Consider the following 12,247-nt stretch of genomic DNA (forward strand, 5'->3'; position numbering starts at 1 on the left):
TGGATCAAACATGGGGTTTTATTACAAGTAACTGTTTTTTTTTTTGCAAGTAACAGAGACCTTTCTAAAAGGGAGAAACTCAACTGGGAAATGATGGTAGGGCACCCTTCTCTGGTGTTGCTTTTGAAATGAGCTGTGGTATGTGAGGATATTTAAAGACATTTTTCCCCTGCCACTTAACATTGCAGTGACGTGAGGTACCTACAGTCCTCAGTCTTTAAACTGTGATTGTCTAGTCACTGCTGACGTGCTGTACTCTGATGCTTAATGTGCTTGGCATCTCTCCAGCCATCGGTCAGCTCTGCAGTTTTGCTCACTATTCCTTCTGTTAAATGCAACACTTAATTTCCAAATCTGTATGTCCTGGGGGTCAAGCACCAGGGAAGTGATTGGTACTGTTCTTCAGGAAGTAATTTTAAGGAGGTGTGAATTTCTCTGTGACCAGGAAAGCTTCTTGTCATCCAATAAAATTGGCTGCTGCAACTCCTTCAGTGGTATGGTTTCCAGCCATGCAGCTGCATAGTTTTCTCAATACGGATGAAGACATTTGCTCTTGATAGTATGAGTATGAATGCAAGAAGAGAAAGTTAAGTGGCCTTTCTGCTTACTGCTTCCTATTTTGGTTTAAACCCCAATGATTTTTTTCACAGAGCCAGTGGGATGAGGCTGTTGCTTACAGATTTCTGTGTACCTCAAGGAAGATGGCTAAAATGGCTCCAAATGCCACTCCTTCTGTTCTTGGTTCTCTTCCTTTCTGCATAGAAAGTAAGCTCTTTTCTCTTGATGGGGTTTCCCCTTCAGGGAATCTTCATGCAGCTATTCACTAATATTCTAGGGGCTTCCCACAGAATAGTATGGTTGTGGTGAGAAGTTGCACTTATCAATAATCTCTGCAGAGAGTATTACTCACACAGTAAGCCTTTTGGCAAAAGGCTGGAAAACTGCTGGTGCTTGCTTGCTGACAGCCAAAGTAGTCGTATAGTAACATTGGAAATCTGTACCACAAAAATCAGTCATTTTAAACAAGAGGTGTTTAAACTATTTGGAATATATTGGAAGTTTTACTTCAGCTAGCTGTATTTATATCTTCTGTGTTTATGCCAGGCAAGAATCCACGGCACTGAGATGAAAAAAGACTGTATTAGACTCTAAGACTTTGTTTTGAAATGTATTTCTGATTTGATATAGTAGCAAAGAAAAAACACTTTCTCTGATTGCAGTGCTCTTTGATAGACATTGCAAAAGATTTCAAAGGTGTTTTAAAGATGTAGAGGAGATAAAAAACAGGTGGGTTTTTTTTCTCCAGGGATCCCAAAGTATTTAGATGGAAATAAGTCTTCTATCCAGGTCTGCTGAAAAGTCTCATGATAGGTAAACGGGTGACTTGCTTACAACAGTTAAAGCATTACATACAGAAGCTAGTGAAAGAATGAGCAAGTCTTTTTGTTGACAAGGGAAGTATTCTGGTCTCAAACCTTTGAATAAAATTAAAGTAATTGATATGTAACAAAATACCAACCAAAACACATGTGAACCAACAGAATACCTCCTGTTTCCCTGAAGGTAAGCATCTTAGGGCATACGTGAGCATGGATCATGCCAGATGAAACAGGAGCTCTGCAAAGGTTTCAGCTGCTGGGTGCTAGGTGAAGAGTGAAGAGTGAAAGAATGAGACAAGATCCTAAGATGACATACTGTGTGCTTTATGTGAAATATCAAATTAGAACACATTCAGGACAATCCAAAATAGATTTGCCTTTGGCACATGTCTCTGGCTGCTTCCTTCTGCTCAGTCCACATGAAGAAATGGCAATGGACATTTTCTTTTTGAAAGGTACAATTGCTTAAGACAGCAATATTATCTATGCCAGTAGCCTCCTCAAATTTTTAATTACCAATTTTTCCCATTCATGTCTTTAAAGAGAAATGAAAAGTCTTTGTAATTTAGGCTCCATTGTCTCTATCTTTCATGTTGCAACCCAAGGTATCTTGTGCACTAGTTGCTAAATCATATTTACTTTTCTTAGGTTAGAGCAAAACCTCTTTTAAACTGGAGGTCAATGTGACCTATGTTATCTTATTGTTATAACAGGTCATAGAAACATGGTCTTTCCTTTTGCAGTTTGAACCTGTAACTCTTCAAGCTAGTACTGTTTATTTTTGTTAGACCTCATGAATGTCAGTAAGTGAATGTTATGCATTCATTGCCTGTGTAAACGAAATGACTGGCATTTGATTTATATCTGCTGCCTGCCTAGTAGGATTTCCATTTAGAGCTATTTTTCAAGCTCCTTTGCACTTGCTCCCCAAGTGTGCAGCCTTTGTAGGTTTTAGCAATTTAAGTATTTTGGACATTAATTCTTTTCACTTGTGAAAACATGATGTGTGTTGTAGAGTGCCAAAGTACAATTCCATCAGAATTCTCCAAATGATACAGTTTAGCCTATAAAACTTCAGAGAAAATGGTCACTTAACATAGGGGTTTCTCATACTTTTTAAGTGTATCAACTGCCACAAGACAGTTTTGTTGCATCCAGCATCCAGGGGAGTGTGTTGGGTGGAAGATTGGCTGCTGTTGTTTATAGATGAGGCTCTGATGCAGGAGAAGCTCTTCTGGATGACTCAGGTTGACCCTGGACAGGTGCACACCATGTGCATTGGGTCTCCCTGTGTGTACTGGGATGGTGGTGATCGGTGGTGGTTGGTATGGAACTTTAGACTGGAGGGTGAAGGAAACGTTATTTAACACAGGGCATCCATTTTGGGGTTGGTGCTGGGCTGTCCACCTGTGAATGGGAGAGTTGTATATGCAGACTGACTTTGCACCAATAACTCTTTAGTGCCTAAACCAAGAGCAGTGTCTCCTTGGTCCGCTGCTGCCTCCCAGGTAGCAGCCTGGGTCTGCACAGGGGACTGCTGGAGGCTTAGCCTTTTAGAGATGGTCGCCCTTAGTTCCAGCCCTGGGCTTAATTTTAGTGAGGACTTTTTTACATTCAGAAGCTCTGTCGTGCGTGACAGTGCAAGAACATTGCAGAACTGTTACTTAGTTACCTGGTGTTCCCCAGTGCCCTCCTTGGAGCTGCTCTCCTGCTGCTTAACCTCCCTCCTCCTCCTCACCTGCCCAGGTCTGGGGTCCCAACCGCTTGAGAAAGATTGTCCCTTTAATGAGGAAGCAGTGAAAGGACTCCTTTAATACTTGTGCTTCCCTTGTAATCCTCCTCAAAAAGCATCCCTTAGGGCATGAGAAGACAGAAGTCTGTTTGTTAAAGAGTTTAACTAGATCCTAACACAAGTGATTAAAAAGTGCTCACCATCTTTCTTTCGAGGGTAACCCTATGGTCAGAGCAGGCCATTGGTGCTTCCCAGAAACACTAGATCTCTTGTGTGATAAATAGTCCAGGTAAAGTCTTCACAGCCTTAAGGATAAATATTGGGTGGTAGCAATGTATTGTGGAAGAGATTTGCTTGTATTGTTGGTTGGGTTTTTTGCTGTTGTTTTTTAAAGACATAATTATATAAAGTGTTCTGAGAATGGGGTGCCTCTACTTTCTAAACAAGCTTACAAATCTTGGGCAGGCTGGCAAGAATCCAGGTTCAGATTTTGTCTGCTTTTGGGTGTATCAGTTCTGGACTGATAGGGATGTAGCTAAAACTGAGAAAAAATGGATGCAGATGCTGTTGTCCATCCTAATGCTTTCCTAAATGCTTTTGGGAGGTGTGTGGTGAGGGTGTGCCATTTTAAATGTGGTACAATCCTAATGGAAATCTAATTTGTTAAAACTATTTGTGGAAATTCCTTCACTGGAAAAATGCCTTTATTGTGTGTGGTGTTTTCAGTTTGTGAATCAGTGTCATTGTTTTACAAGGTTGCTGAGAAAAGTGCTTTTAAGAAGGAAGCTCTGGCACTGTGAGCCTTGGTGGTGTTTGTTGGTTTTTTTCTTTCCACCTGAAATTAATCACTTATTGCTTTGCTTTTGGTTTTCAGGGTCTTGGTTGGTGCTCCCAAGGCAGAATCTAAATACAGCACCTCTGTTCAGTCCCCAGGAACAGTGTTTAAGTGTCGAGTCCATACCAATCCTGACAGAAGATGCACAGAACTGGATATGGGGAGAGGTGGGTAGTTATGATGCTTTGTGACAGCAGGAGGCAACCAAAAAAAATCCAAACCATGTGGCTAGGAGTCTTTCTGCCTACTTCAAATTGGCCCCGAAATATTGAGAGGGAGCCATCAGCCTTTCCTGTTGGATTTTGAACACTAGTAGCAAAAGTGTCACATTCTTTTCAGCATTACAAAATAACATCTCAGTTGTGCTGGTGTCCTCCCAGTGGCCTTGCTCGCTCTTTCCAGGGAGCAACCAGGTAAATGTCGGTTTTTCCCTGCTTAAGCTAAGCTGCTGTCTTTTCTTCACCTGCTTCAGTGTGACTTTTCAGCATGTTGGTGAGTTTGTAAGTGTTTTGGAGTGCTACTGCCTGCTCCAGGCAGTGCTGAAGTAAACAGTGTATGAGATAACTCCAGGCAATGCAGTGATGGGCTCATGATATGTGGGGTTATTAGTAATGTGGTGATCTGTGGGTTCCCTCATAATGCAGCAAATAATTTCTTGAGTTTACTTTTTGTGCTAAAGTGGTCTCAGTGAGACCACAGGTATGCTATTGAATGGGATCAGGATTGACTTCAGTTACTCTAATGTACTGTCTGAGGCAGGGGAAGGTGGATGCCTAAAGTCAAATTATGATCTAAAACTTCATGCTGGATAATGATGACAAAGATCAAAGCATTTTAATATTTTGGTTTTCTTGGTGACATGTTGCTTTCTCTGCCTATAAAAAAAGGCATATTTGTATTGTTCATCTTTTCATACCTACACTAAGTAGAATTTCTGTTTATGAGGCTTACATGTGTTAAAACAGGGTTTGGGCTAAGTGGTTTGTCCTGCTACCAGATTATAAATTGTCATGGATTCATGAATGCTGCCTGACAGGACTACAGATTTCAGCCTCATTTTTTTTTAAGTGTCCCCAGTCTCATTTTCAAGATTGCATTTAGGAGGCAATCTGATACCTCTCCCACTGACTTGATGGTTTGATCGTTCATTTAAGTAGAGCTGTGGACATAATGTAATAGCTGCTGGCTGTTGGGAACAGGGTCTGTCCGCAGCTGTGTATGTGTATTCTGCCACTTAAAAGTGAGAACATTGCCCCAGTTAATGCATTCAAGTACTAATAATCAGGATGCAGGGGAAAAGAAAAGCATCGTCAGATGTTTGATGGGCAATCTCTTTTCTTGTCAGGATTCTTTGGTAGGTATTTAAAACTCATGTCTCCTTGTCTTGCTGCCTTTCCCTTTTTTTCTGTAGGCAATTCTCGGGGCATGCTCTGTGGAAAGACCTGTAAGGAAGACAGAGATGATGAATGGATGGGTGTGAGCCTAGCTAGACAGCCAAAGGCTGATGGAAGTGTGCTGGTAAGTCCGTGCTTTTCTTTGATCTCATTAAAACCGTAGCTGCTGCCTGACTAAGCACATCAGGATTGTGTTTGGCAGTAACTGATGGAGTCCAGAGTAAGAGGCAGCAGATTCTGTAGTCCATTTCTTCAAGCAGAAGTGAGCCCCAGCCAGAAGATGTGATTTATGGAGGGAGGATTCCAAGCCATCACACCTGACTTGCGTCAGCCAAGGACTTCCTCCTAAATCTGAGGATTTATATCTTTGAACTGAATAAATACAATTTGTCTGGGAGGTATCTACTAATTTGTTCTTTTTGTAATTTGCCTGTGTTTAAGTAGGAATTACGAACGCAATACATTTTCCTTGAGCATATGAATTGTGTCTCAAAACTTATAAAGACAAATGTAAAATTAGTCTTTTTTGCCATATTTTTCATTTATTTATATTAATTTCCTATTAACAAGGTAGAAGAGTTGCAAATAGAGATGTCTTAATTGAGTGTGGATTATTTATTGTCTTCAATGTGGTTCAATGTGGCACATAGACAAGACAAGGGGAGCAGATGCAATCCTTAGCATGTACAATATTTCTTAGCAAAACTTTTTCTGTGTTATCGTAAAGAGTCCTGGGCAAGACCCTTTCTAGAATGCATGGTATTTTACATTCTGACCAATCATTGCCTGTATATATGTCCATGGTTGGGTTCTGACTGTCTGCCTGAGTGTGTCTGCAGGGAAGTTAACAGAAATAAAAAGAAATTTGCAACAAAATGTTATGCATATTATATGTGGCAGGCAAATGTCAAGCTTGTATCAGGGTAACCCTGACAGCAGCCTAATTCTAAACAGCCCTGTTCGTGAGTAGGAAACTTTCAGTTGGCCCTATCCTTCCAGTAATATATAGGACTGCCCTTGTATGTAGCATCCAACTGTCAAAAAGTGGCTAGTGAGAAAGATCTTATGCAGTGATTACTGTGCCAACTATCTGTAAAAGGCCAGAGGACAAACCTGTTTCCCTCAAAGACCTTTTTATAATATGTGCTTAGAGTCCAGGTGCTTACGCCCCAAATCCTTGTGCACCAACTTCCCCGTGGGAGAACAGGTAGGTTTGATACCTTTCTGTCACAGTACTGTGATATTTTTTCCTCCTGTCTCTCTTGGTATATACCTTGTCAGTGTTATAGGGGCTAGCTTTACTTTTCTTGGCTGTTTTAAATGTGTTCAGGACTAGAGGAGGAGGGGAGAAAGAGGGACATAAATAAAATACACTGTAAACATGTACAAAAGAGCACAAAATTAAGGCATTCATGATAGTGCAAGCAATTAATATTTTCAAGGTGTATCCTGAGCTGTATGTGTGCTCAGCTGCATGTAACAACTGAGAAGTAACTTGCATTGGTCGAGATAACACTACCTTGAGATGCATCATCCTTTTCACTGGCCAGTATTCAGGCTCAAATACACAAATTCATCCTAATTAATTTTTAGAAGGTTGTTCATACATTTTAGGCAAGGCTAAATTTTTTTTTTTGGTAATAATAATATCTTAAGAATAGTGGGTTTTTGTATTTTGGTTCAAAGGGAAACAGGTTGGGGCTGATGCTTAGGGGTCATTTCCCTAGATAGAAGCAGTAATTGAATAGAATGCTGGTGGGGCAAAAAGCCAAGCAACTGCCAAGCTGGATGCTGGCTGGCTAAATGGAGGCTACAGGGGTGAGAGACATGGGTGGTCTGAGATTAGGGTTGAGGGAATAGAAATTTCACACATAAAGCAGGTTAAAAGTGAAATGTAAGTAAAGCAAAATATGCACCTGGTGGTGTGCTTATTTCAGTGCAGCTTAGGCTGGTAAAATGTTTCCACAAGTGACACTGATTTAAAACAATCCTAACCCAGCCATCTGACAAGATTATGCTGGCCTCACCAAGTAGATCATGTCCAGATGCTGGAGGATATTTAATTATATAATTCTCGTTGCTATTTATTACCAAAGTCACACTACTAATTATATGTCTGTGTGCATCTGTGTGTAAACAGAGCCTGAAATGAATGCATACAGATTCCTTTGTGGAAGGCTATTACCTGGATGTTTCAGGTCATTGCTGCTCTCTGTTCTGAGAACTTTTAACTGAAAAAGTTTCATGACTTTGCCACAGATGGTTTTCAATACATGTGGACTTCTAGTTTTAAGGATTAGTATTTCTTTAAAATGTAGCTTTTCTTTGAAGCCCATTTGAAAAACTGGTGTTCTGAGATGTGTCTGAATATTTGTTCATAGCTGTATTTGCCAACTTTTGAGGTTGTTTTTAAAAATTGCAAGATATCATGAGTGCGTTTCTTTAGTTAAGAGTGTGTAGATATTGTCAAACATTACAACTCCATTTACTTCATCTCTTCCAGGGATTCCTGTAAGTCAGAGTAATATCTTTCTGGTGAATAGCCCTGGATGGATTGGGTTTATTTCCATAAACAAGTGTAGTTGCCTGTGTGAAATATCCATGCTCTTGACATTCTGTGTTAGATTAACTAGTCCCACAGTTTAACTGTGGGTTGTACGAAGAAGTTGTTACTTTTGCTTTGAAGCTGCTTTTAGTGAGCTAAATTTTTTTCTTATCAGCCTTCCCCAATTGCCTTATAAGAGTACCAGCTTCAGTGGCAAGGGGCAGTAGGGAAGGTGAGGAGCATGCCAGAGGTCTTTAGCTGGTGTTTGGTAAAATGTGGATTGTGTTTGAGCCCATATTGTGCCAGGACGTTACTAAACCAGAATTTGGCGTTTGTGTGACGGACTAAATAGTAAAGCATCAAACAGTGAGGATATAAACAAATGTAGGAATAAGATTAAATAATAAAATTTCTTGTCCTTAGATATACTATCAGTCAGTCTTTGCATTAATCTCAGTACTGCAATAATACACCTGAGATTGCCCACTCTTTCCAAACTGAAACAGTAAAATTCCTCCTTTTGTTGGGAGAGGAACCAGGGACAGCGCATTGTGATTTAAGCCACATCCTTCAGTCTTGCTCTTCCTAAATACCTGCCACTTCTGTCATTGTGTTGCTTTTCCTGTGGAGCAAAGCCCGTGGCTGCAACAGTATGCAAAAGAGCCAAGTGTCAGCAGTTCTGAAATGGCCTATTCAATATATTGCGGTAATGCAGTGTCAGCCATCAATAGATATCTCATCTTGCTTTGCTCGGAAGCATTTTATTTTTCTTCAAGGGTTTGAATCATTTCTCCCCTGTTCTGTGGTAGAGCTGGAACCTGTACCCCAGCAGCAGCTGCTGAGCACCAAAGTGTACTGATGGTTTCCTTATTGCACAGGGACCTACCTATAGCTTTCATCTAAAGTAGGGCGCATAGGCTGTCAGTTGTTTGCAATTGCCTCAAATTCAGGTGAGTCATTTCTGTTCCAAAGACCTCTTCAGGTGTGTGCTGTTGCTGTCAAAGAAGGAAGGCTGCAGCCACCTTTGGTAGCACATCACCTTGCCTCGGCAACATACAGCGACAGTGAACTGTAATTGACTCTAAATGCTTTTGGGAAGACAGAAAAACCAACAGCAGATGTGTTGTGGCAGGGAGACAAATGTGCTGGTTGTCTGGCTGCAGAGAAATGAGTGTTGAGGAGAAAGAGGAGCTGCTGGACTCCTGTCCATTGGGAAAATGTCAGATTCTGTAGCTTTGGCCCAGGGAAGTCTGGGGAAGCCCTGGCTCAGGTAACCAAGGAGAGTTCATCCCTTGAAGGCGTGCAGACTGAGGCAGTCAGTGGTGAACTACAGTGTGCCTGAATACACATCATGATGAAGGTACAGAAGAGTGGTCACTAACCCAAGTCTTAAAAGATTGGTTAAGTGTGCCCAGAATTGCTAGACTGAGCCCATAGCCTCCAGCTGATTTTGAACATACTTCTTATCCAGCAGCAGCTTTTTCTCTCCTTTTATTATTTTATCTTTCTTGGCCTCTGCACCTCACTCCTGAGCAAAGCCACCCACTTGTGATGAAATGCTGCTGTTCTCCCTGACTCCATTGTTTGTACTCTTCTGAGAGAGATTAGTAGGTTAATTTACGTGAGCGTCTTGCAGTTTCTGAGATATGAAATATCAAGGAATTTACAATACCACAATCTTTTATCTTTCCAAAATTTTAAGAAATACTCTTGGTTTGTTTCCAGTTGAGTTTATATCCAGAGTTGGGATTGACTGTTGCTTTAATTGTATGTGTCTTTATGGCATTGTCTTTGCAAGGGTTGTGCATGTGTATATTTGTGCTCACAACACGGATCCATCAGGAGAGAAACTATTTCCTGGTTTTGCTGGAAATGAGTGTTTCACATGTCAGTTGTCTCTTGCCATTGAATTTTGAATGAGTAGTGCATAGGGATGGAAATCATAACTGAACCTCCCTAAAGTGCATACTAGAGTCTCCAAAGCTGCTTTGTGTTGTACTTCTCACATGCATTTGGCTGTGGAGTGCCCTCAGAAAGATCCTTTGTGTCACAGGTGGCAGCCTGCAGCATGCAGTGTTATGCAAAACTTTCTGCAGCCCCCAGAGTCCCTCACAGTCCCTCTGTGATAGCCATATGTGGAAATATGTGCCTCTTCTTGAGCACATGAAATAAGCAATAAATATCAAATTCCAAATGCAGCACTGCTAACAATAGAGAGGCTTTTGCACAACTGATTTTGCTCTGTGAGAATAGTATTAACTATTTATGTCTTTCTGGACATAAGTATATTGAAATCTATTGATGGCTGGATTGAATTTTGAGCTTTCCAGTGGCTGATACACTTCCCAGGTCTTTTAGTGGAGAGGTGACACAGCTGTGCCTGCTTTAGGGGTGGATATAATTTTTAACAATGTTGAGATTCTCTGATGGGCAGCTCTGAGGTGCTGAGGCAGAAAAGTAGGGTAGCACACAGAAATGGAAGACAGAGTGTATCTCATCTGGGGAGGATGGGGTCAAATATGGGGTTCATGAGGGGGGTTGATGCAAAGCCTCCAGGAAAAGTTGAAAGCATGTGGAGATGATTTGTGGCATAAAGGCTTGCTCTGTTGGCATGGGGTTAAGCCTTAAATGACATAAATTGACACATCTACAGTGACTTCAGTGTAGACTCAGACCAGCTGGAGATACAGTCAGGCATGTGCTAAGTTCAAAGTTTCACATTTCCTTTTCTTTTATTCCAAATAAATCCTGAGCAGAAGGCAACTTGTGGTTTGGCTGGCAGCAACGCAATGTTAATTTTTGGAGCAAATGGGTTCTGGGAAGGTGTGAACCAGGCTCTACATTGCTCGCATATGTGCCTGTGTGTGGCAGTTGCACTGAGCAAGTGTCTTGGTGAGTCTGGCTTTTCAGGATGATCTCATTCTTCACTATAAAGCTCTGCAGCTTGTCTGCCCATTGGCTAATGTTGCCACTCTTGCTGCTACAAAATCCTTGGCATTTTCACTTAAATTCACTAGCAGTAAGCAAAGCTCAGCACATCTGTCACCAGAACACAGAGCTGCCTTTCCCAGTGGAAACCAACCTTTGACTCACACGTTCTCTGGTGGTTTAACCTTCTAATATGGTCTTAGTAACCTTCTAAGTATTCTCAGTTTATTCCTGTTTTTCACCTTTTTGTGGCTTTGTTGGGTTGTGTTAGTGTATCTTAAGTCAGAAAAGCTTTGCTGTCTGCAAGGATTCATGCACAGTCAGAGATTTTGAAATCTCCAGCATAGGCTCTGAGACCTCTTGTTTTTCTAGTTATATACATGTGAAGGCTGAGATCTGAGCTGCCAGGTCAGACAATGGCCTGAGCTGCAGAAGCTGATGATGAGAAATACTTTTATCTAGAAATGGTGGAATGTAAGGAGAATACAATGGGTTTGTGGGGTGAAGGTGATGCTGACTGGTCCTGTTCAGGCATGCTCTGCCTTGGTCTGAGTGATCTCCTGTGTCTCTGGGCCAATAACCAATGTTGTATGATCTGTTTAGGCATGTGCGCACCGCTGGAAGAACATCTACTATGAGACAGAGTACATCTTGCCCCATGGCTTCTGCAACATCATTCCTCCCGACCTGCAGTCCAAAGGGAGGAAGCTCTTGCCCTGCTATGAAGGTAAGGAGTCAGGCCAGCAGTGATGCTTATAATGTCCCTTGCTATACTTCTACCACTACAGTAACCTTCACTACTGATTTGGTTTTTTCTTTATTTTTTTTGGAACTTGTGGCTGCCTTGTGGCACAGCTGTGGTGGCAGTTGGGTTTTGGATGAAGTTGGGAGAGTAGCACAATGACTGAACAGGTTCTTTTCAGTGCATGGTTGCACTTTACTGGAGGAAGAAAAAGTTTCTGAATTGTGTTTTGAGGCAGCAGCTCTCCACTTAGGTAAATAATGAGAAGATATTGATACGAGCTTGGCCTCTTATGCCTCACTGTGACATGGAGTAAAAATCCTCAATTATATTGCAATCATGAACCAATTTGCCTATCTTATGAAAACACTTTCATTTTTATGTTGTCATTTATCAGAGGATTTGGATGTGGGACAGGGAAAAGGGTTACTTTCCTCACTTTGGGGTACTTCTGCAACAATTTATATTAAATTGCTGCTGTGTTAAAAGTCCGGGTTTGAGGTGGATGCAGAGGGAGGGCTCCAGCTCTGAGCCATGGGTGGCTGCGCCTTTCGGTTCTGCACCAAATCCCATGTGCCATCATTTTAATTTCGCCTTCTCTAGTGCATATGTGAGACTTTTATATCATGTTTCTTTTTTTAAAGACTTCAAAAGACAGAGTCTCCTTGGCCAAGAGCAATTAACTGAACTAG

The 12,247-nt window shown here is 41.4% G+C and overlaps 1 protein-coding gene across 2 annotated transcripts in view; it reads left to right on the plus strand.

Moving 5' to 3' along the window:
* Positions 1 to 12,247, plus strand: part of ITGA9 (integrin subunit alpha 9) — a 250,265-nt gene that overhangs the window by 4,480 nt on the left and 233,538 nt on the right. For both annotated transcript variants that reach the window (XM_069007851.1, XM_069007852.1), the window contains exons 2-4: positions 3,986 to 4,113; positions 5,358 to 5,464; positions 11,417 to 11,540. In XM_069007851.1, the coding sequence (XP_068863952.1) occupies positions 3,986 to 4,113; positions 5,358 to 5,464; positions 11,417 to 11,540 (359 nt within the window). The remainder of the gene's footprint in view (positions 1 to 3,985; positions 4,114 to 5,357; positions 5,465 to 11,416; positions 11,541 to 12,247) is intronic.

Source organism: Aphelocoma coerulescens, chromosome 2 (genome assembly GCF_041296385.1).
Source record: "Aphelocoma coerulescens isolate FSJ_1873_10779 chromosome 2, UR_Acoe_1.0, whole genome shotgun sequence".
NCBI classification, from domain to species: Eukaryota; Metazoa; Chordata; class Aves; order Passeriformes; family Corvidae; genus Aphelocoma; species Aphelocoma coerulescens.